General features: G+C 36.3%; 1 protein-coding gene across 1 annotated transcript in view; it reads left to right on the forward strand.

Annotated features, from left to right (window-relative positions):
- ADSS2 (adenylosuccinate synthase 2) overlaps positions 1 to 21,780 on the forward strand; it is a 42,572-nt gene extending 20,792 nt beyond the window's left edge. Inside the window, exons 4-14 of the mRNA XM_086878178.1 lie at positions 1,141 to 1,209; positions 2,620 to 2,670; positions 4,949 to 5,015; positions 7,979 to 8,086; positions 8,376 to 8,457; positions 10,119 to 10,245; positions 13,103 to 13,257; positions 13,686 to 13,810; positions 14,802 to 14,899; positions 19,419 to 19,568; positions 20,312 to 21,780. Coding sequence (XP_086734304.1) covers positions 1,141 to 1,209; positions 2,620 to 2,670; positions 4,949 to 5,015; positions 7,979 to 8,086; positions 8,376 to 8,457; positions 10,119 to 10,245; positions 13,103 to 13,257; positions 13,686 to 13,810; positions 14,802 to 14,899; positions 19,419 to 19,568; positions 20,312 to 20,364 — 1,085 coding nt within the window. The 3' untranslated portion in view covers positions 20,365 to 21,780. The remainder of the gene's footprint in view (positions 1 to 1,140; positions 1,210 to 2,619; positions 2,671 to 4,948; positions 5,016 to 7,978; positions 8,087 to 8,375; positions 8,458 to 10,118; positions 10,246 to 13,102; positions 13,258 to 13,685; positions 13,811 to 14,801; positions 14,900 to 19,418; positions 19,569 to 20,311) is intronic.
- Positions 21,781 to 25,351: the final 3,571 nt, after the last annotated feature.

Below are 25,351 nucleotides of genomic sequence, written 5' to 3' on the forward strand. Positions count from 1 at the left end.
GTGCTATATTTCTTAAGATTATTGCTTGAAAACAGTGAAAAAGGATGCCCGTTTGCCTTGTGTTCTTTGGTGGACTTGGTTGAATAGGAAAGCCCCCATCCTTTAACAATACAGTAGCTGGGAGAGCTACTTTTTACAAATTCTCTTGCCTGTATCTTCTGTCTTTTGGTCTTGTCTGTTCTGAAGTTTTTTCTATATTCTTTTAGGTATGCCTTATGTATAAAATCTCAGGGGAAAAAAATGGCTTAGGATTCCACTGAAATGGATGTTCATGTATGTTCAAAAAAAAAAAAAAGGGCAAGGGCAAAATGATGGGAGTATTATAATAGAGTATTCCTATTGTTTAGGACTATATCATGAAGGTAATAATAGAGAAGTCTTAAAATAATTTATGTTTAGAATGTTTTTATTGGTGTGAAATTAGGTGATATGCAAATAGTTTTGGATGGCAGATCCCTTTTTCAGCTAGATGTTATACTGGTAGCTCTGAATCTACCTGGTTTGGTATGGCCTTGAGATGGTTCAGTTTTGCTGGCAGAATGCTCCTTCCTAGGCACTCAGTGATGCTGGTTAATTGTATGAACCAGTAGTCTTTTTCTGGGCAATGGGACAGCTGTAGAAAGGCGAGCTTGCTTTTGATAGGACTTTTTCCTCTGTTGGTTTTGCTGGTCTCTTAACTGTCCCACCTCTATGTACAGAATATTCTGGGTCTGTTTACAGCAAAAAAGTGCCTGCAAGGATGCTACTGTTTACAATGGTGATAGAAATGTGTTAAGCTTTTAGAAAACAATAGGGTTATTAAATGAAGTACAAAGTGGGAAGTTGATTTTAGATAAGAGGAAGTTGGACTTCAGACTGTTCTACCATTCTTTACTGTTTGTACTGATCTAAACTGAAAGTTTGTTGCATTTGTTAGATTCAACGCAGGTAGGTAGAAATGCATACTTTAGGAGCAAATCCAGCTTAGACAAATTCCCAAGAATCAAAATTGCATTAAGTTAAAAATCTTAAATAAAATACTCTGCACACAAAATACAAAGTGTGTCTGAACTATAAATATATTGTTTGAAATATATTATCAACATAATTAACATAATTATCAACGTAATTAATTAAATTTTGTATAATGATTTTCTTCAGGAAATGGTGTTGTAATCCATTTGCCAGGACTCTTTGAAGAAGCTGAAAAAAACTTAAAGAAAGGAAAAGGTGAGAATTTGAAGATAATACTTTTAAAATAGTTTGTGGGACACTCCTTGTCTTGGTTTGAAAAGACAGGTGTCTGCTAAGGAAGGCAGAAACCTCTCTTGAAATGGAAAAATGTAAATCACCCCCATCTCTGAATTACTATAATCTTGAAAGCAAGGTTTTCTTAGGTAAAGATATGGGAACAGAAATAAGAGTTCTTTACTAGGAAAAGTAAAATAAAAATGCAGTAGTAAAAAAACAACAAAAAAAAAAAACCTTCACAAACCCACTGCTAGAGTGAGAATAAAACCTGACACCCTGTTGGTCCGGGTGTTGGTAGCAGTCCAATTAAATGGTGGCTGCAATCCTGAAGTGACAGATGTGGTTCTGTTGAAGTAATGATCCCATAGAAGGGTTTAGCTTTCTTCTAGAGGTCCAGTGGTGGTATAGATGGGTCCAGTATTCCTCTGGGAGTCCAGTGGAGAAAGGCTGGCTGTAGTTTTGTTAATCTCCGGATTATATTCAGATAGGAATGCTTGGCTCCTCCCCCTGGGTGGAGCATCTCCCAATGGGATGATGTAATTTTATCAGTCATGCAGTGAGACTCGATGACCATTAACAGAAGATACCCCCCTGGAGGGAGGATGGGTTGTGGAAGAGATAAAGAACACTGCCCCACCTGGTAATAGAATACATACTTTTGGTAACATCTGGCATTGCAAGCCAAGACACTGCTCAAATGATTTAGATGAAGGATGCCTCTGTAGAGGTTACATACAGTGTATTTTTCTACATCTCCCTTTAGCTGTTGCTTTCTGACAGGCATCTTGGTATAAGTGCCAGAGCCCTCATGGGAAGGCAGATAAAAGAAATCTCTGTACAGTTTCAGAATATAGTTTAAATCAGAATTTCTGCAGACATTTTTCTTTGTTTAAAAAAGTTAATTTAAGAAGTGAAAATGCTTTATAAAAGTATGTTAACCTTTTCAAAGTCATTTTACCTCTTAAAATATTGGTGTACACTTTGATGACCCTGTAACAGGTGCTGTGGTGATCACTTCTTTATTCAGAACTCAGTTTTTGGATACTTTGTGTTATGTCTATAGCCCTGCTTGGCAGCAGTCTGCTGTAAGTGGGGAAAATCAATGGTCTAGATTATTCAGAACCAAAAGAGCTACTAATTGTTTGCTAAAATTGAGGAGCTAGTAGCTTGAATTCTTCTTCAGAATAAGCCTGATTTTCTCAGCTTATAGGTTGATGCCAAGTTTTAATTACTGAAATTCCTTTTTTTTTTTTTATTCTGCAATGTGATTGCTCAGTCTTAAAATAGATTGACTGAAGACTAAGCATGAAAAGTATTTATACTTTATACATCAGAAGACAAAAATGCTATACAAAACATAATTTAAACTATTTCATTTTGCCTTTAAAGGACTGGAAGGCTGGGAGAAGAGACTAATAATTTCTGACAGGGCTCATATCGGTAAGTTCCTGTTTGTGGTTTGTTTTTTGTTGGGTTTTTTCTTTGTTTGTGGGGGTTTGTTTTGTTTTTGTTTGTTACTTTTTGCTTTTTCTGGACTTCCCTGTGGCAGTAAAAGTGTGATGGATTTTAGCCATCTCTTTATATAGATACTTGTCTTTGGATTAAGTCTCCCTGGGTTACTTTGGTTTATTGAAGGTCCTAGGAAAAAAAAAAATTCACTCAGACCCCTCCCAGTTTTATATTCTAGTGATTTTTTGTTCCTATTCCATAAGCATCACCTAGGCAGGAAAGCAGGTTCACTTTCTAAGTCAGATTATAAGCATGGAGCAGTCAGAAAGCATTCAGAAGTGAATTGACTAAGGATTCATTTCCTCTTCTGGTTTAAAAGTGGTGTTGCTCACAGTAACGTTTCTGCTGGGAAATCAGGTGACCGGGTGTGACTTGAAACTAATGGCCTTCCTACCAAGGAAATTGCCACATGCTTCCTAAAGGAGATTTTATGGGAAGGACTCTGTAGGGATGGAAAGAATGGCTGCCTTACTCTCAAGGAGCTCATCACTGAAGCTCTGAATCCAGCCTGTGCTTGAGGCAGCAGTGCAGTTCAAAGTAGTAAAATAGTGTTGAGTCTAATCCACCAACACAGAGCTTTAGAAACATTTCCTGTACCATTCCTACTACATCTTTATTACATAAATTCATCCTTTAGATTAGCTCTTTAGATATTACAATATTATTGCTGCCTCTGCTAGTCATTTTCTGAAGATGTAAACTGTTTAGGACTTTATAAAGTAAAAGCTTATAACACGGGGGAGAAATGGTTTTGCTTTTGGTTTTGCTTTCTTTGGTTTTGCTTTACTTTGTTTTTTACACCAATCTGGAATAGATTAATGAGTGAACTTACTGACATTTATTTCAGAGTAAATATGTTTTTTCTTTGGAGTAACTAAGGAGTTTGTAATAGTTGAGTAATTGTTTCAAAGCTACCAGTATCTTTTCTGACAGTAGAATTCAATGTAGGTGAATTATGTGGAAATTGCTCGATTACTAGAAAAACTGTTCTGTGGTGATTATATTGCAATGGCAATGCTGTGAATTTTTTATAATTAAACAGATTGTGAGTAAAAAGGACCAGTTGCTGACTGTCACTCATAATCATTCAACCTCTTCACAGAAATGAGCTTTCATAATGCCTCTATTTAGAAAGTTTTGATGTCAATTTGAAAATCTGTTACCATGATAAAAATGTCTTCTCTAGAGTGGGTATTGATCTGTGAATGATTAGTCTGTAACAAAAGGTCAGCCAAAGGTAGGTTCATATTGCTGAGCATAATGTAATTCTTTAAAATATGGGAATGTGTGGAAACAAACCCAAAGTCAAATTGGTACAGCAAACAGGAAAACCACTCTCATTCTGGAGAGATTAGCATACTTTTTAAATCAGTCTTTCCTGTGCAGTGTGTAGATAGTTTTTAACTTTCAGGAAATAGTACTTAAGAAAACCAGTTAAATTAATTGTGCTAGCCTATAAGCTATGCACCAGCCAACCAGTCTTTGTGTTTGACATGAGTCCTGTAAGATTTGGGGGATGGAGGGGGGCGTGTGTGTGTGGTTTAAGTTTTGTTGTTGTTATGTTTTGGTTTTTGATTTATTTTTTTTAATTGTAGACAAAGTATTGATAAAATAGATACTTTGCATAATCCTTAGCATTAATATCAATATAATGCATAAAAAAGCAATCAGGGCATATGAAGTTGACTTCTGCTTACATAACAGACATTGGTGGGAGCTTTTGTATTTTCAAATGTGTTTTAATTGATGTTGTCTAAAATATAAAAATAAAATAGTTTAAGAAATCTGTAGAATGAGTGACAATGTTAACTTTCAGGTCTCACCTAAATTTTAGCAGTATGGCCTTTTTTTACTATATTCTATTTCCAGATTTTTTTTTTTTTTAACTGCATTTTTTCATCATTTATCTATATATTCTTTGGGGCCACTACAAAGCTGAAATGGCTTAGTTACTGTGTGGGATGTGTGTACTCACTCTACAAATATTCAACAAAGTAAATATTTCTATAAAAGTCTCTGAAAAACCTTATAAATCCTCCCAGTGAAAAAATGTAAAAGAAAGGAAAAATCTGTAATTTTATTTGCCTTTTTTCAGTGTGTGTATTTATTTTCCACATTGGTAAATGCGTTTAGAGATGGTTTGAAGAAATCATTGCTGATGTAATTTGTTTCTCACAAATTTTCAACTTAAGTTATTGTATTTTCTTAGTGTTTGATTTCCACCAAGCTGCTGATGGCATCCAAGAACAGCAGAGGCAAGAACAAGCAGGAAAGAAGTAGGTAGTTTTATTTTGTCAAACATGAGACGATTTAGTACAAACAGAACTTAAGACATTGAATCTCTGTTTTGCTTTGTCAGTGGGTTAAAAAAAAATTATCCATGTAACTCTTGAATGTGGACTATGCAGGGATTATTTATTATACTTTATCTTCCAATGAAAGATTATATGCATAATTAAAGGACTCTGTCTTTATATTTTGCCTTATGAAAAGGTTTCTAGTTGTTAATTTGCTAGTTTCTGCTTCCCAGTGTTTTTATTTGTTTCTGTAAAAATATATTTCTTTTTATGAATATTGAAGGACTCCTTCGGCATCTCCAAATAACTGAAAGTCAGAGGTGCATGTAGATGTTCACATTGTTTTCTACAGAATGCTACTGACTTTCAGAAGCTTTCAAAACTTTTAGAAACTATCTTGCTATGTTTTTAACTTGTGCTTTCCAAGTAGTTCACTTGTTCTTGGGGATGGGGAAAAAGCTTGCAGAATTAACCATGCCTGGTCTGCTGCTGGGAAGCAGTGTACTGCTATAGACTTCTCAGATAACAATGAATTTTGAACTTCCAAAAAGAGAGATTACATGGATGAAAAGTAATTCAGATGCACTTATCTGAAAAATGTTTCATCCATGATAATAAGCTTTAAGAGTGTCTGATTTGAGTGTATCGTGCTTCACACAAGTTACCATTAAGTGATGATTTTTTAGTGATTTTTACAAGGGGTCATTTTCACACTTGCCTGCATTGTACCAGCTCCCTTGTACCTGCTGGTTTAGGATTTAAAAAGCAAACAGGACATACAGATAGATATGGAAGAATATTCTTATTTTAATGAACCATTATCAGCTATTATCAGTGTGTATCAGCTATTCTTGAATATTTATGGAGCGCAGTGTAAAATTGCTGTATGACAATATTTGCAGTTCAAAACACTGTCAGTCAAATCAGCTGCTTGAGAGAAGGCACCACTTCATTGGTTAGTGTTAAAGATTGCTAGGGAAAGCCAAATTAATTTGCTTTAAAACACCTCAGGAAAAATGTTATATTCAAAGCAAGTAAAGTCACTCTTAAAAATGCTGTATTTCTTCTTTCTGTGGAGTTCTTGATATTCTGCAACATATGGTTTTCAAGCTTGTTAAAATTACCCTATTTCCTCTTAAATTTTAAGGCTAAACAGCTTTAATGGGGAGAGTAGTACTACAGGCTAAGAACAGGTTGTCATGGATTATCAAAAGACTCTCTTGTTTGTTGGGGGCAAGGAATTGAAATAGTCTGCTAGCATGTCTTACTGTAGATTTGACTACTTAACACAAGTTGGTGTTAAAATTCTTCTGTGCCTAAGACTTTGAGCATTCTAAAAGGTAAGTTTATTTTTTCTTTTAACTGAATGCTTTTGCCTGGTCAAATGTAGCTCAAAAACTGTCACTGGTATGGCTCATCATATAGCTTTCCTTGCAGAAAGGTTATAGAAAAGCTAATCTAACACAATATATTCTGCTTATGCAGTTGTTTTTGCTTCTGTAAATACAGTCTTCTGACAACTTTTTTATTAATTGGTATGTCTTAATGAAACAAAATAAATGGATACCAGCCCTTCCTTTAAAAGATTCTCTGTGGAGAGTATGAGTTGGGGTGGAGGCTAGAGTCTGTTGTTAAAGCCACAAAGTCCAGGTCTGGTTAAAGGATACAATGTGATGCAAAGTTCATTAGAAGTTTTTTTTCTTTGACTGGAGATAAACATCACTCCCTGAGATTACTTGGTATTGAGTCTAATTGGAAGAATTCAGGATTTTTTTCCAAGGTATTTTTGAATCTAATCCAAACTGCAGAGGAGTTATGTACTTACTATGAACTATATTTCTGTTCACTCACATACCAAGTGATGCTCGTTATCATAAAGTTTAGGTATGACCTGTGCCTCCTGCTTTACCTGGAGACCCTCTCGAATTGAGTTACAGTGTGGTACCTTCAAGGCAGCATGAAGAACTATGGGACGCTCTGCATGTGCAGAATTTATAACTGGAGAAGGCTTTCTGTGTCTGGTGGTGTGGGGGTGACTCCCAAACCAGATAAAGCTAAGTGCACAGTTAAGCTTAGCAACACGTAGCAGACTTCTGAAAATGCTGCAAACCTGTTCACTTCTCCTAAAAAAGTTAGTTAATATACTGAGCCTGATGTGGAAGATATTTGATAATCTGCCTGTAATGGGTCCAGTTGGGCTCCATTTTGATGGCTACTTAGCATGACTATGGCAGAAGGCATTCTCTGAAGTAGCTCTACTTTTCTCACAGTAAAGTCAGTACTAGCAAGTTTCATATTATATCATCAGGACTTGAGCTGGAAAGGTCTTTTCAGGCAGAGTGGGCAGGTAAGGGTAAGAAAAAGAATTCAGATTTTCAGAATCAGCTACAGCGGAAAATCCGTACCTGAACTCATAATACAGAGAGAGAATTTGGAGTGTCTCTGTCTCTTTTGGATGTTTGGCAGTGTTTTCTGTTTTCTTGGCTCCAATGGAGGTATTTAGAATTAAATGAAATATTTCTTATATACAAACTTAAAATCCATACTCTTTGTGCTGTTGCTTTATGGAGGACTTTCTTAGGTCTTCAGGACAGAGTTTTAGGAAGATGTTTATTTAGTTTCAATTCATAATACTGAAGGATGTTTTCTTGACATTTGGTTCCTTAAGTATAAAAGTTCAGAATTGTGTACAAATTAATAGGTAAGCGTTCACTAAAGTACAAATATTATTGGTTTAAAACCAGAAGTATGTAGAAGATTAACATATTGGCTTGTATAAACAGAGACACTAGGTTGTATCCTAAAAGTATCTTTTGTTTTTAATGCTTAAAAGAAGGTTAAATGCTCATAATTAACAGCATTACATTTTATCCTAAGGGTGGAATAGCTTTAAAGAAAAAACACCACTTTATCAATAACTCTTTATTATTATCTTTTCAAAGTCTGGGAACTACAAAAAAAGGAATTGGTCCGGTATATTCTTCAAAGGCAGCTCGAAGTGGACTCAGAATGTGCGATCTTGTTTCTGATTTTGATGACTTTTCTGAGAGGTAATTACTGTATGCAGTTGTAATCATAGTTTTCAGTTTCTGGATAGTACCCTGTGGAAGCAATTACATCTGATTCCTGTTACTTTTCTTAATTAAAAGTTATTTTAAAATAAAAAAATTGCATATAATTTTATTAACTTACATGATTGTGATTGTTACCATAATTCATTGTTTGAAATGGTTAAATTACCAAATACCTGCAGATATGTAGCCACTAAAAATCAAGGGTTGGTGGAGAGTTTAGGAGGAAAACAAACAGAAACCTCAGTGAAGCATTTTTGCCTTTCAGGTTCAAGGTGTTAGCCAATCAGTACAAAGCAATATATCCTACCTTAAAAATAGATATTGAAGGGGAATTGGAAAAGCTGAAGGTAAGCCTGCTTCTGTCTCTTAGATTATATAATCACCCTGTGCAGTTACTGATACACAAATTGCTTGGTGACTGATGCTTGTGCTTGTGTGAGGAGTTAGACTATATCATGGGGAACCATATGTATCAGTGTTGTTACAAGTCTGCTGCTTATCCTTAAGGACGCTCCTGGCTCTGTTTGAAATGGCAACATTTCAAAACTTGGTTTCAAGAGAGATACTGGGAATTTTAAGAAAAAGGCTTGTATGGGGTGATTTCTTCTTGACTTACACTTGCTCAAACATACAATCTAGGAGAAAAGCCAGGATTGTAGCTGGGGAAGTATGTTTTGTTGTAAAGCAGAATGTTAAATCCTTGTCTCAGAAAGTTAAGAACTGAAGTAAATAGTTTTTAAGTAATTAGCCTTAAGAAAAAAAATACTGTCTAGCAACACAGAAAAATGGAGATTGATAATAGCAGAACTAATGAAGCCTGATAACCAACAGACTGGTCTTGTGGTTAATTATGGATTCTGATGTGATGTTTCCCCTGTGATTTGGAGTTTCCTTGCTGGAATTAGGTTTTAATTTGCACAGCATCCAAGTCATCTGAAAGTCCTGTGAGGTGTCTTACCATTCTACCCAACCTTTTTGTTCATGCTTTTTATACAAACTTACCTGTATTAGATATTTTTTTTAACCTTTAAAATGTCAACCAAATGTGACATTGTTTAAAGCCATTGAGGTGTATGGGGAGCAGGGAGGACACACACAATTACACATAATTCTTTAAGAAAATCAGTCCAAAGAAATCATCCTTCCTGTCTTCAATTTTTGCAGCTCTGTAATAGAATATATGGGAGCTCTTAGCACTTCTATTTGTTTTGCTTAAAGTAAGGTCTGTTGCACATGTTGGAGTATTTTTACTAAAATGTAGGTCTAGAGACCAGTTACAGTTGATTGCTTCATAATGCTTTATAGTTTACTTAATGCATTTCAGGATTAGAGTACCTGAAACTCCTTGTTAAGTGGGAACACATGTATTTGTAGCTGGAAGAAAATTACTTGTCTTATGCTAATGCACTTGATTCCATTCTGAAAGACAAAGTGTTACATTTCATGTCGAGTAAATTGTTAAAATGAGAACTTCCATGTGTTCTCATGGAAGAGAAAGCCTGTGTACCAGGTGATAATCTGAACATTACTGGCTTCTTGCATCCAGCTATTCAGTGTTATTCCAGCATTTGATACTTAATTCCAATAAATAACTTCACTTCTACTTAAAAATTGTAGCTCACAATTATATGCATTTGTTTGCTTCAGATGGCCAGAAGTGGAACTCCTTACATGCTGTTTTTGGGGGAGACATTTTGAACGCTTGGAAATGAAAGCTCAGATACAGTACAGTGATAATACTCATGCTTGAATATTTCTAAAGCATTTGAGAAGTTTAGATTTTTCTTTCATCCTCATCCTTCCCCCTTTTTTCTTTCCTCCTAGGATGAGTGTACTTATCTGTTACGTAAATCTGAGGTTCACATTATGGCATATTTAACATTTATTTGTTTGCTTTTCCTCTTCAAAAGGAGTATGAGCGTTATTATGAGGGAACAGTAGCAAATCTGCTCTGGCTGCCTTTATCATAATGAAATTATACTATACAATAGTCTTTTGTGTTATTCAGGGCTACATGGAAAAAGTAAAACCAATGGTAAGGGATGGTGTTTATTTCATGTATGAGGCTTTACATGGACCACCAAAGAAGATCTTAGTTGAAGGTGCAAATGCAGCACTGCTGGACATAGATTTTGGTAGGTATGGTCTCTTTGGGACACGTGTTGATATACACTTTTTTTGTGAAAAAGGAACGTTAAATATAAACTCTCCTGTAATAAGCTGTTCTCATGGCAGAAGTGGTTTTTGTTTTGGAAGAACAGCACTCTTACTAGCAAATATTACAGGGGTGGGTGAGTGGGTGTGTTAATTAAATTATTTCCAAAAGTTGTAGACTCTCCCAAGGGTAATAATTTAACAGTAAACATCAAGTGGCTTCTCTTAGAGTGTAGCTATTACTTCAGCATATCTAAATTTTAAATTAAATAACTCACAATTTTTTGCATCTGTGGAAATCACTTATGAATAAAAATGGAGAGTTTTGAGAGGCAAAGCATATATGGAAAATACTGCTTGACTTTTGAAAAATCAGCTTGCTTTTTAAAAAATGTCTTTATTGTTGTATAACACTTAGTTTTCTGCTGTTTCACATTGTTGGGAAAGGTGTTGGTAATCTGGATTGCTAATGAGGCAAGACTGAAAAGATTATCCCAACCTATTTGATATTCAAAATGAAGCAGTTTTTCTTTAAACACTGTAAGTTTGCCAATAAATTAGCAGGTTCTAGGTAGTAGAAGGAGCTTCTTTTTTATGAGATGATTATGTTTGGTTATTATGTTGTAATGACAAGATAATCTGCTACCTCTGTGTAAGCGTAAGCAGCCTATGTGATTGGCTCCTGTACTTAGTCACGTTTTTCTTCAGTCTCACTAGCCGTGGAATGGCATAATTTTTATTGTTAGGAAGATGCCAACACCTGAAATTGAAGCCTGTAAGGACTGCTGTCAAACAGTTATGAAACTGGCATGCACTCAGCTTTCAACCAATATGAGTTCTGGTGTTGGGCATTTTCAAACATACTCAGTTTGAAAGACTCTTTTTTTAAGAGTAAGATATGTCTTAGATTAGTCACTGTAAGTATAAGCACCAAACTTTGTCATGATAATCTGAATATTAGAAGACACATCCTTTTTTGACAAGACAAAAAAGAAGAGGAAAGATGTCTTCAGATATGCTTGTCACTGGGAAATCTTTGATGCAAAATGGAGATATTTGTAAAAAAGTCAGTCTAGGGGGTTGTTTTCTTGTAAATGGTGAGTATTTTGAATTTCATGTGAATAGAAGGTGCAGGCAGTCTGAAACACATCAGGTATGTCTGTAATACATACAGAGTGGTTCAGATTGGTTAGATTTTTTCCCGCCTCTGCTGTGAGACCCAAACATATGAGAAAATCTGCTCTCCATAGGTAGATACCATCAGTGGAGTGGACACTTGTGTTAACAATAGGCAAGCCCTGGTCAAAAGGTTTGACATCACCAATTTGATTATTAAGCATTCTGAATGAGGCTGTTGTCTGTGCTTTGTTGCATAGAAGTCTTAATCATGAAGTAAGTTTTGTGAATGTCTCTCTGGCTGTGAGGATAGTAAATCCCCAGGCTTGCAGTTCATTCCACTTTCCCGGAGCCTTAATGAAACTCACATGTGCATTTGTTTGGGAATGGTGGGGGATGGTGTGGGCATGTGTGGTCTTCCGTGTTTTTAAGCGCAGAGTAATGATAAAACAATGTAAATATATAATGTAAATATAAAGAAATAATAAATATAAATTATATAATGTAAATATAAAAATGTAAATATCGCTGGGAGGTGAAAGTGAGTAAGAACTGCTCATTGACTCTGTTTTTGACATCCACTAGCTAAATTCATCTGTCAGTACTAAGAAAAGCTTTACTACTGTGTTCTAAGATTAAAAACTAATTAATGCTTGCAAAGTGCTGTTACATATCACCTGTAAGCCTGAGTGTTTCTCTGGAGTGATTTGAGATACCTGAAGCTAATCTTCAGTAATAATAATCATTGAGTGAAACCTCACTGTTCAGTCTCTGAAGGATTTTTGACTTTGTAAAGTTGTCTATATTGCTGAAAGAACTGTATTGCTTTCAGTTCCTTTTGTCTTGGTTGTTCCTTTCTTATTTATCTCTGATTCATATCAAAAGCCATTCAAAAAAGTCTGACACAACAGGTAGAAGTTTCTTGCTTATGTGCAGTTATAATAAGGCTGAAGTATTTGTTCGCAATTTTGCTGAGGACTGGCATGCTCAGTTTCATTTTCCACTACTTAATTAAAAAAAAAAGGTATAAACCTCAGAATTTTGAGATGTTTAACTCTTTTTCTTTGCAGTCCAGGCTGCATTTTAAATGACTGCTGAATATTTAACTAGTGCCAAACTTGTACCACTAGACTATATTCCAGGAGTCTTCTTTTTTCATTTGATTATGCAAACAAAGTTGTTCTTTTCAGAATTCTGCATTTCATTGCAATTTCTTATCCTTATAATGTGCCAATCAGTTTGTAGCATTTGCATTTTATTTTTTCCTCCAAAAATGAAAAATAGTAAACCTCTATTCTCTAACCTTTTAATACTGTTTTCTTAAGAGTCTCCCTTCAGATTTTTGCATTGTTCAGTTAGTGAGTATATTTAATGTAAGAAAGTAAGGCATGTTTTTCTGGTGTGTCTTACTCCAGTTTTTTTACCTATACAGTCATTCAGAATTGGTATATAGTCTGTCTTTACCAGGTGAAGTAAGTAGTAAGATTTCTGCCTTTTCTAATGAAGGTGGATCAGACAATGTACATACAAAGCTAAGAGCCCATTGAATGTGTTCTTGACTGTGAAATACATTTATTGTGTGTTTTGGTTTTGAGCGTTGTAAAATCTAGGTAAGCGCAGTGCAAATACTATTTCTCACCAGGTTAGGCTTTTTAAAAAACCAAACAGTTTAAGCCCAGTGTTTTAATAACTTTCTAAAGCCAGTGTTTTGGTTTTTAATAGGCACATACCCTTTTGTGACTTCATCAAACTGCACAGTTGGAGGTGTGTGCACAGGTCTGGGTATGCCACCACAGAATGTTGGGGAAGTGTATGGGGTTGTGAAAGCCTACACAACCAGAGTTGGAATTGGTGCCTTTCCTACTGAACAGGATAATGTGAGTATTACAGCCTCAGGTGTGACCTGCTGGGTGAAATAACTTGGTGTGTTTTGTCTGTCTTTTATTAAGTCAGTGTTAACAATGGTTAAGTGCAAGTACATAGGTGACAGTGTGTTTGGATGTCTCAATCTTCTGATTCTAGACTGAGCTTACAGGACTGCCAAACCTGATTGCAATTTTCTTAGACGTTTCTGTGGAATAGAAGGTTAGAGCAGGAACAAATTTTGAAGTTAGCCTAAAAGTTGTTCTCATGAATTAGAACATTCTGTGTTGCTGTCTTCATACAAATGGACAGCATTGTGAATAACTGGGGGAAGGACTTTCAAGGTAATTTACAATATATTGTAAAATGCTAATTAAACACTTACATCATGTATTGCAAGTCAAAAGAAACGCACACAGTCATATGTCTTATTCTTTGTTAGGAAATTGGAGAATTGCTGCAACAGAGAGGCAAAGAGTTTGGTGTTACCACTGGTAGGAAGAGAAGATGTGGCTGGCTGGACCTTGTCTCACTCCGATATGTCTATATGATTAATGGATTTACTGCGTGAGTTGTTTGCTGAGTTTTGCTGGCAACTTGACAGAAAATCATGAAATGTTGTGGATTACTGTAAATTGTGCATATACTAGTTAGTAACATTTGCACTGTTAATATTGCTCTGTTGATTGTTTTGATATTTTGATAAATTAGCTGTTCCTCATTTTTCTTATCATTAAATATTTTTACATTTGACATATTCCTACATGTAGATTTTTCTCTCCTTTATGGAGATTTCTTTTCTTAGTTTATCTTCAAAACTAAATGGGAACCCATCAGTATTTCCATTAGTATGTGTAAATATTAAAAATATGGATGTGTCTTTGGGATGTTAATAAAAATAAAAGGTGCCTGAAAGAACCTGCTAGAAGATTTCTAGCAGATCTAACAGTGTAAATACATATTTTATTTAAATACTTCCATTTTTCTTGTTCTTTGTGGGTTTTGTTTTAAATAATATGCAACCAGGTATTTGTAGAGCCAGCGTTTAATTATTTTTCTGCCTTCACTGTAGGACAGGAACATTTGGCAGAGGACAGGAACAGACACCAAGAGGCATTATGCAATGAAATGGTCCTCTTAAATGGTTATACCTTAAATGGTTAGGTATCTTGGCAGCACCCTCACCAATTAGAATTGCAACACTTAAAGCCATAGACAAATTCATTCATTTGGAGAATACCTGTTCTTTGATTTTTTGGACATTTTGATGTAGTGGTAGATTGAAGGATGCCACAAAAACTAATCCTGTTTAATCATTTTTTGTTGCAGTTGTCTTGTTTCAGTGGTTTGTTTTTTTTTTTGGTTTGGAGTGTTTCTTTCACTCAGACCAGGCAACAGATTAGTGCCATAAGAGATACTTTTCTAAAGAAATAAAATTAATTGCAGGAACCAATTTTGTTTGATTCTTTGTTGTGTGGCTTGTTTTGGTTTTTTTTAACAATGTGATAAGATTCAAGAGTTGTTGATCTTGTTTAACCAGAGCAATGTTTCTTTATAGATTGGCACTTACCAAATTGGATATCCTGGATGTATTTCCAGAAATCAAAGTTGGTGTTGCATACAAACTAGATGGTGAAATCATACCTCATTTTCCTGGTAAGACTGCTTATTTAAAAATAGTAGATTTTGGTGAAATGTAATGTGGTACTTTTAAATGCATTTGACTTCTACTTGTAAAACTTAAAAGTGCAATACTTTACTTCAGCATCAAGCCATTAATGTCTTCCAGATGCACCAGACATATCTTTCACCATACCAGTACCTACACCCTAGAGATACCTCAAATACTGGGTTTTATCTACTAGAAAGATCCAAATAACTAAATAAAGCTTGTTAAACATAAATGTTGCTACTACTTGTCCTTTTTATTTTATACAGGCTGCATCACCTTTAAACTAAATTGGAAGCTTGTTTCATACTCTAAACTCTATTATCTTGTTCCCACTGCTGTATTGATGCCCATTTTTAGCAGGCCAGGTTTTCATTTAAGCATGCATTAAACCCCATTAGAGAGCTGGTCCTGTTGAAAAGCCAAGTTTTTCTTTCCCTCTGTACTTTTCTAACAGTTCATTTCCCTTTAATGATTCACAGAGCAGCCAAAAACCTACAAAAGCTACATAGTGTGAAAGAGAGACAAGGGGTGGGGCAAGAAACTAACAACTAGTTTAGGTGAAAGCAAGACAGTTTTCTAATGCATGGCCCTATTTCTAGCATGATAGAAATTGTTGTTCCTGAGGAGGACAGTGGTCATTTTTACTTCAAGAGTGTACCTGCATGTTCAAATATTCAACTGTCACAAAGCCAGTGTTTTTATTGGTAGTGGATCTTGTTCAGTTTCTGATAGGTAGACATATTCCAGAAAAAAAAGAACATAAAACAGTAGTAAAGATTGGGCTTTTTGATTTTCATAATGTGCACATAGATGCCTATTTTAATTTTAATTGGTACCTGAGGGTTAGAGGCTGGTCACAGGTTACAATTTTTCATGTGATATCATCATCATCGGAGAACTTCTTGTGGGTGAGGACATCAACTGTAGTGATCACAGCAGGATTTATGGAGTAGAAAGTAATTATGTATAAAGGAATAAGTGGTGATCTGCCACTAGTCCTTGAAAACAGCACATATCTGTTAACAGTAATTCATAAGGAATTAAAAAAAACCTTTTGTTTCTTCATGTGCTTGTGGGAGTTCTCTAACTGATTTGCTGTCCAGGATCTTGAAACAGAAATGCCAGTTCCAGTCTGAATGCATGCTGAATGACTTTGATTCAGGAAATTTAGTACTCGTCTTCCACTAAACCAGGGAATACTTTTTCCTTTTTAAGACTCAAATATTACCTGATTGGTACTCATACCAAACATTAAGAATATTTGTGTTTACTTGAAATGGCCTTTGAACATAATGGAGATTGCACGTTTGAATTGAGACTTGCTCAGTAAATGCTTTTCCTGTAGCCTGTTGTATGACCAGGCTTAAGCCAGGGAAACCTTTTCTCACAGTCCATCCTTAAAGATGACATAAGCAGGTGGTCATGTTGTAGAGTATTGAGATGTCAGTAATTTGTGGGCTTTCTTTTCCTTCGTTGTATGTCTCAGGGCCAGAATCTTGTTAGATACAACTCTTGAGGGAGCAACTTTGTTCCCTGTATACCCCTAGGTAACAACTGACCTTTGGTCATAGCAGCACAATGTGGCTCGCCTGCCTGTATTTTTCTTTACTGTATGAACAACTAAGAATTCTGGTAGAACTTTAGTAGAAGCTGTTAACATGCTGTCTTCCTTAAAGTGTCAGGAAGTAGTTTAAGATGAGCTTCTGGTAAGCTGGAAGATGCTGTCTCTCACAGTGCCTCTGTGTGTTCCACACCTCTCTTTGCTGTACTCCTCAACATGTGGCAGCATTTTCAACACACATGCCCTGCCCCTGGCATAAAAAACAGAAGGTAACTTTATTCCCACTTTGTGTTTTGCAGACCATTAGACTGTTTCTGATGTCTACATTTCTGCATGCTGTGTGCTTGTATAATTTTTTTTTTTCCCCCCCAAATGGGCCACTGACATTTGAATGTAATTTAGAAGAAAACTAGTCTGGGAAGCTCTTACTGGCAGACTTTTTCTTTCTCCCCTTCCTACCCTCCCACTCTCTTGGAGATGTTCATGATTTACCCTTCTTGTGAAATGACTGTCTCTAAATTTGAAGCGCACACAGTACCCACCATCTCAGGAAAAGTGTGCCATGTTTCATATATTTTTCCTTTTTCCACCTGGATCAGAGAATCATACCAGTCTCACTCCGTTTTTTTTTTAGCTTAGTTTTCTGTGTGCATTTCATAATTGCCTCTTAAGCAAGAGCCTAAAATGTCTTGTAAATTTACAGCTGACTTCAGTTGGTGTTACTGAGGCTGTAGCCTTTTGCTGGCCATTGACAGGGGCTTATGGAAGACAGAACTTCCTGCTAGATTTGAGCCAATCAGTTTAAAAAGAATGTGAAAGCTGTGGTCTAGTTCTCTGAAGTCTCCTGTCTGAGTTCAGACATCAGTTGATTTCAGCACAGAGAGACATAACCTCTAGCTCAGGAGACTTTGAAAACACAGATGTTTAGGAAATTAGGAGATTACTTTGGACAAGCTTTACTTTCATGCTTGTTTTTTTCCTTGCACTTTTTCCCTGGGCATTTGCTATAGATTAAAGAGCTGGGACGCTGTTCTGGATGCACCTTTGGTCTGAGCTACATGACTGGAAATTGGTGGAGTATCTTTGTCTTAAAAAGGTTCCCAGGTCCCAAATCTGAGGGGTTTTTTCCTGAGTTGGAAGTAACATCACATCACTCTTCAAATTATGATATCATTATATTTGCTCTGTTATATTAGTTAACCTGTTAAGGAATATTCTAGAAACCCTTAAAGATAAATCCCCTCTGTGAAAATCTAAGAGAAATCTTGATGGTGTCTAGATCTGGTACTACACTGAGCTCAATTTCTGGCTCATCTTTACCACATGTCATCTTGTATCACACCTGCTGGAACAAAATTAAAGAATCCTTTGAAACATAAAACAACGCATCCCTTCTTTTTCTTCTTTCTTAGGGGAACATAAAGAATTGAACTAACACAGGCCAATGGAAGATTGTAGTCAGTATTAGACTGTTCAGTACCAAATGCTTTCAGCTGTCTCCCTATAATCTCATCAGAGAGGCTTCAAAGAAAAAGGGCCTGTCAACATCTAAGATGAGGTGTTCATTCACTTTACCTCTTCAGAAAGAGTGAGGCTAGCAACCATCTGCCCTGCTGGGAGATCAGTTTGTGGTTTTGCACTTGGAGTGTGTTTGTTCTGTTGTACAGATCACCTGGACAGCAGACAACGCCTCAGTTGTTACTGCTCACAATAAAGTGCTTAGCTTGGCTCCTACAACCAACATTCTTAATGTGCCTGTCTGTTGTCATTGGCACGAGTACTGGTTCAGGATTCCCTTAACCTGGGAACACCTTGGTCCAAAACTTTTCACATTTATTTGATGTTAGAGACTTGGAGGACAGCAGAGCAGTCTTCTTTCTTTCTGAAAATGCCTAGTCCATTAAGGCAGCGATACAGCACTGCTGCTCTTGAACTATTGCCTGCATCAGGACAAGTTGTTCAATGTGCTGAGCTTGAGTTTGCTGGCTGCACACATGAGATTAGCGTGTGGTTTTGTAGTTGCACCTCTACTGTGCCTCTTGTACCTCAAACCCTTTTCCAGGCTGAGTAGCTGTCCTGGCAGGAGTGACTTGAACTGAGACACAGAGCCTACATAACATTAATTATTATGCCCTCTTCTTCAAGAAGGCAAGAAGGAATGTCTGACTCTTCCCATTTTCAGACTTAAGCCCTTTCTTTTGCTGCCCCGTGTCATTGAAAGACTTAATGTTCAGATAATTACTGGAGTATTTCAGTTCCAGAGCAGTATGCCTGGCATGTTTTTCAGTATAAGAAATCATCACAGGATTCATAGATTCATAGGACAACATTGTAGCAAGTTACTAAATGAAGGACAAAATACTGCTTCTGTTCTGAGAAGTAGTGGGAACAGTTACTGTTCATACATCCGGTGGGACTCCACACAGAGTTTTGGGACAAAGGGTCTGTGTGCATCAGAAGTCTGTTAAGTCTTAACTACATCGTATGTTTAGTAAAAGGTACAGTCCTACACCATTTTAAAATATGTTTTAGCTGCTTGATACTTACAAGCTGGTTCTTAATTTTGCATTCTCAATTCCTTCATTAAGAGGGATCTGGATCTCAGTATTTGTTGAGAAGAAAAAAAAAATCAGGACATTTTGGGGAATGACTTTCCTGAAAAGCTCTTTTCTGAACTGAAAAAATTATGGTTTCAGCAAAATATATGCATGTGACTGAGAACTGGAATTCCTAAAGTCTGAATTGTGATGGTTTCTGGATTTTTTTCCCCCTATGATTATATTAACAAAAAACCCAACACTTTAGCGGCTGCAGTGCTTGTATTACCTTATGAGCAAACCTCTGTGTGTAAGGAAAGAATAAAAGCTTTACCATTGATGTTTCAAAATAGAGAATATACAGTACCCATGGACATAAAATTTTTGTTTCTGTTTGTTTCTCAGCCAACCACGAAGTCTTAAACAAAGTAGAGGTTCAGTATGAGACACTCCCAGGATGGGTTACGGACATATCAAATGCCAGGACGTTTGATGAGCTGCCTGTAAATGCACAAAATTACGTTCGTTTTATAGAAATGGAGTTGGGTGTTCCTGGTAAGTAAAACAAATTTTCTTGTTGTCAGGTTTATTCCTGCTCCATGAAGTCTGTTTGGTATTTTGTATTAATGCCAAACACACAAAATACTGAAAACTATTTTCTATCTGTGCTTATTATGATGTACCTGGTGCCACTGGTGATTCTGGTATTGCTACTTTTTATTTAGTTGTTGAACTCAAAATTTTCAGAAATTTTAATATACATTCCTTCTTTGGCTTATACTATAGTTCTTGTTCAATTATTGATTTTTTTTTTTTCGTAATTTGCTCAAGTGTATTTTAGACTTGTTATAATTGGGATTTAGTTTTGCTAATATTGTCAAGTCAGTGGGACTATGGGTTATTAATTAGTATGATGAACTGTATATATCAGTAAGAGGTCCTGAGCTGATATATTTCTCTATGCTCCCTAATAAAGGTGATCCTGTGGTTCCATCCAAAGCTGGGAGTTAGGAGATGATGCAAATTTTTTTACTTTTCTGATAGTTTCTGACTATCTTTTCTCTTATAATTCAAAAAAGTGAATAATGTATTATGCAGTTTCAGGAATACCTGCTTTTTGAAGTTATCAGTGTATTCTTTGAGACCAATGACAAAGTTACCATTTCTTAATGTGTGAATAGTAGATGCTGTGTTTTTGTTCAAAATGTGGTGCTTAAGAAGATGAGTTTGTATCTTAAGATACAATCTCCTCTTGCTTTGTATTACTTACAATAGAAGTTTGCTTTTCTCTCCTGCAGTTAAATGGATTGGAGTAGGGAAATCCAGGGAATCAATGATCCAGCTGTTTTAAAGATTTCAGATGCATGGAAGAAAGCACACTCCTCAAAAGACTGCTCATTCTTAAATGCATTAGTAGCCCGCAAAGCAAAGATGTTGGAAAGATAGATTCTTGCATGGGAAGAAATGCTAGAGTTGATACCCCCAGATCAATTGCTACTCCTCAAAGAGACTCATAACATGAACCTGTATCAATTCCTGTTCAACTGCAATTACCAGGACACTTGTCATTGTTATTCAAGGTGCCATCAGATTTTTTTTCTTTACCTAATATGTACTTCATAATGTAATTCCTGTTTGAAAAATCTAAGGTAGCATTGCTTTCATGACTATTTGTCTTTGTTATCCTCTCTCTGCTTTTGGCGGTGTTACTTCCCTGAAATTTTAGACAGTAAAAATAATGCAGTTTTGCACAAATAGTTTTACATCCTCATTATTTGTATTCCTAAGGCTGTTGTATTCTTAATGACTGCTCTTGTGAGTGATTTAAAGAGGGGGAGTCTGATTTTATAATGCTATAAATGCTGTCTAAATTATTGTGTGATCTCTTTTTTAAAAGAAGATGTGATGCCAAGTTGTTATGAATGTCCAGGTTTTTTTAGCTGTATAACACAGGAAACTTAATCTTTGTAACTCACAGAGGATACTCAAGTGTTTACCAGGAAGTGTGCCCAGAAAGTTAGAAACCTGATATTGTAAAAGGTTCATTTGCAATTATTAAAGAACCGTTCTGATTTTGAGTTAAATGTTTTATAATGTTACTCCTTCTTTTCCTGGCATTTTAAAAACTGTGTGCTTCTGATCTGCTTCCAAGTGTATCATCTTAAACTATTCCCCTAATTAAATGGGGTTATATTTATGTTTTGTGAGAAGTCTAACATTTTGATGCCCTTCTAAATTCCTTTCTTCAGAGTCAATTGAAGATCCTTCTCTGGGGGATTGCCAAAGTGCAGATACTTCAGTATTTATAAAATGAAGATGCTTTAGAAATAACATTTAATGTATTACATGTATTTGCTTTGGGTGTGGGGTAAATAACAAGTGTTCACCTCAAGACATCTGACATACTTTGGATTATTGTTGGGAAATGTGGAAATATTCAAGAATTATTTAAATTTATAACCATTATTGTCTATTCCAAAGAATCTGATTTATTTTTTCAACAACCCAGTAATTGCATTTTCCCTTTCCAGATTACTGAGAATGACACTGTTTTTGTACACTGTGCTGTGGTATTCATGTGCTTCCTTTTCACTTCAAATAAAACTTCCTTTGTTTCCTAAACCCAAGTTTGTATCAGGGTGGGGCAATAGTTTTAGATTTAGTTTAGTAGATTTTGGCTGCATATAAGAATATATGAATGAATATAAGAAACTTCTAATGCAAAATAAAACATCCGAGGCCTTCTTGTTTGTCTTGACTAACCACATATTGCCTGAAATTTAATAATTTATTGGACTATGCTGCTGCTGAGGTGGTGAGCACAGTTTTTATATTCTAAACTGACACAAAATAAAATTGCTCATCCTAAGAGGAGAGACAGGAGGGTTGAAGGATAAAACTGCTGATTTTTATGGACCATTTTCTATTGAATTGCTTGCATGTGACAGAGCAGTTACTGGGGGCTGTATTTTACTTGAGTAAGATGAGGAAAGAGGTGGATACCACAGAATGCTGGAAAATTGGTAAATACACTGAGAAACTTTTGTATCAGCATTGCATGTAAAGATCAGTCTCATTAGTATTAAAAAGCAAGCAATGTCATACATTTTAATTTTTTTTTCTGGAGAAGATGATCTAATTTTGCTGTCAGCCTTGCAGTCCAGGAGAGAACCATACTATCCCTCCCTAGCTAAAGGACATCTTGAATTGAAAATATTTTCCTAGTTCCCAGATGGAGAGAAGGAGGGCTAGAACTGTGTGAAATATAAATTTCAGAGTTTATTTAGAAGGAAAAAAAGTTACTTTTTTTCTAGGCAGTAGAGGGAATTGATGTTGCAATGTGAACAACAGGTAATAATTACTAAGTATTGTTGTTCCCCTATAGCTGTAGGAGGCACCAAGGCGATCTGTGCTGTCAGTGAAACTACCAGACAAAGACTGTGGGTCTAGCTGGTTGAAGAAGTGAATAAATAAATAAATGGGGGCATGTTTCCTTCAGTCAGTGAATAAATAGAACACATCTATAGACCTGTGTTTCACTTCTGCCAAGCTGAGACCTTCAAGGTTTCAGTTTTTCCACTGTTGTAACTCCACTGTACAAACTACCGTTGTTTTTCAGTGGAGGAGTTCATATTCCCCAATGCAGCAGTGTTTCTGAGCAATACAGCAGTAGCCTAAAATGATACTAAGTATTTGTGCAGTACTTTGAAAGAAATGAAATAGAATTGTCTTGGATGCAATAGTGATCTATGTTATTTTAATGTCTTTTAAATTCAGCTGAGATTTTTCTTTGATTCTTCCATGCAAGGGCAGGCCTGGAAAGTTGAAAACATTCTCCAACCAGTACTTGTCCAAGGTATATGTGGCCCAGGATCTGTTGTTGTGTACTTATTCCCATGACCTGGAACAAAGAATTTTTCAATTTCAGGTGGTTACATTTGGCATCTGTAAAGTGTTTTATGTTGTTTCTGCATGCTAGTTTTGCCTAAGTTTTCCTGGAGTGAATTCTTAGACTGGTGCACATTTTCCTTGGGTTATACCCTACCAAATTTCTCCCTCCTTTTCTCCCCATTTATTTCACTTGTACAGATGGGGAAATAGATGGGATGTAATCACCACCCTGAGTGTGGTGGGAACAAATACCACAAGTTACAGGGATTCTTTCAAGCCTCATGTTCAACTGTGGAACCAAGAAGGAAGAAGAGAACAGCAGCCTAATACTTTACCTTCAGCTCTGTGTCCAGCAGGAGCAAAGGTAAATGGCTTTGAAGACATGTAGTTTTTTAGCTGTAGATAAAATTCTATGTTCTGCCTCACCCCTACTTCATTAGTTTAGAAAGGAATTGAACTAATTCTCAAAGGAATTGCCCCACTCATTGGCAAAAGGCTTTTTGTTGTCTGTCACAGGCTTTACCACAGCTGTGGTAAAAAGAAAAAGATTCATACTTTGACAAGCATCTATTTCTTGGGCCCTTCCTCTGTGCTCTCTCTCTCTCTGAAGGCTCTTCAGTCGCTGCCATGTAAGGGGAGAGGATGGCAGCATAGGATAGTAATTGAAATTGATTCTCCTCCAAGTGTCCCCTCCTTATAATGGGATGTTTACAGGAGGCACAGATACCTGTTAGACCAGACAAGGCTGATGACAGCAAGGCATTTTGATCTCACTGTTCTTGCTGCCGCTGAAATATTTACAAGGCTCAATCTCCCAGGCTTGTGCTGTACCATAGCATTTAATAGCCCTTATGTCCCTACAGATTAGTGAGCCTCCTTTACTAACTAAATAAGGGAAAGTGAGGGATACTTCTGCTGCTTAGCCTTTGCATTTGTGTTCCACACATAATTGGGTTTTGACATGCAGCTAATGCACGAAACCTTCAGGTGAACGGGCAGATGTGATGTTGATGTCGCAGTGCTTTCATCTACCATCATCCTGGAAATCTACTTTCTAATAAAAGATGATAGTTACCTTTTGCTGTCACAGACAGATCTCTTACTGAAACATCAATGTGTGAGTAGTTTAGAAAAAATAAAGGGCAAAATAGCTGGGAAGGAAAGAGACAATGCAGTTAGGTGAGTTTTTTTCTCCTGGCCATACTGCTCATAGTCTCTGAAACAGTGAAACTTAACAAACCTGGTGGTATAGTAATCAAATGCACTTTTGGTGTTTGACAGCTTTACATACTGAAGGTAAGGTGTAGACTGCTGTGCATGCCTCTGTACACACAGCTGATGCATTATTGACTTAAAATTTTACACCATTTTTTGTTGATCGGAGTGTAACAACCCATTTGACTTGTCTTTAAAATACCTTGCAATAGATACACATTCAAATATCTTCCATTCAGCTTTAGACAGACAACACTGTGTTAAATCCCAGTGTCCTTCACTGCCACTTTGGAACCACTAGTCAAGTGTATCAAAGCAATGTATTTTCTTATACTCCATTAGATTTTTTCACTGATTAATCTATTTGTGCATGCATCCAGGTACTTTCTAGCTCTTCTGATGCATGCTAGTGAAATTATCAATAGTGTATTTGAGTAACTGTATTTAGATAACAATTGCCCAAGTACGGATGAATTTCCTTGTCTTGTTCCCTGGTTGACAGCAATCTGGTGATTACAAAAGGTGGTCTGGTTATTGCATAATGAACTGGGGTACCTGAGTGTTGGTAGTTGGCATGGCTTTGGGGGCAGCTCTTTTTTCCAAAACATGAGATGACTATTCACTTTTTTTCCCTGCATGCAATTTAGGATTAACTTGTTAATAATGAAGCACACCTCCCTGGTTTATCTTCTGTGTCCCTCTCAACAGGAAAACTGTTGTGTTGAGAAAGGGCGAGTCATTTCTTGCTTTGAATGAAGCGTGATGACACCAGTCACTGGTGATCTTTTTCTGAGAGCTGAATTGTCAGAGTCAGGATGGAATGGCATTTCAGCTTTGTAGTTTACTGGTGCCAGTTGCAGTTTACTGAAAGGTCTGGGCAAAAAGCATAAATCATTCTGTAATCTCATGCTGACATATGGTATGTAAATACCATGATCCACCCAAAGGGTAGCCAGCATTATAAATGTACTTTCTAATCTCCTGCTGAAATGAGCACTCAGTATAATGCAGCTGTAATCTAATAGATATTAACAGCCTGAGAATGTACAGTAAGACCTTAATAATTCAGTATTGTTTGATTGGCTCCATCTGACTTAATTAGCCCGATAAGGGTTGGGCCTCTTGCAGTCAAGCAACTAACTGCATTAGTTCAGTATCAATAGGATTTTCAAAGCCTTGAGTACCCAATATAAATAGCCTACAACATTTTACTTCTTTTTTTTCATCAAGCA

The sequence above is a fragment of the Cyanistes caeruleus genome, chromosome 2 (assembly GCF_971803275.1).
Source record: "Cyanistes caeruleus chromosome 2, bCyaCae1.hap1.1, whole genome shotgun sequence".
Classification (NCBI taxonomy): domain Eukaryota; kingdom Metazoa; phylum Chordata; class Aves; order Passeriformes; family Paridae; genus Cyanistes; species Cyanistes caeruleus.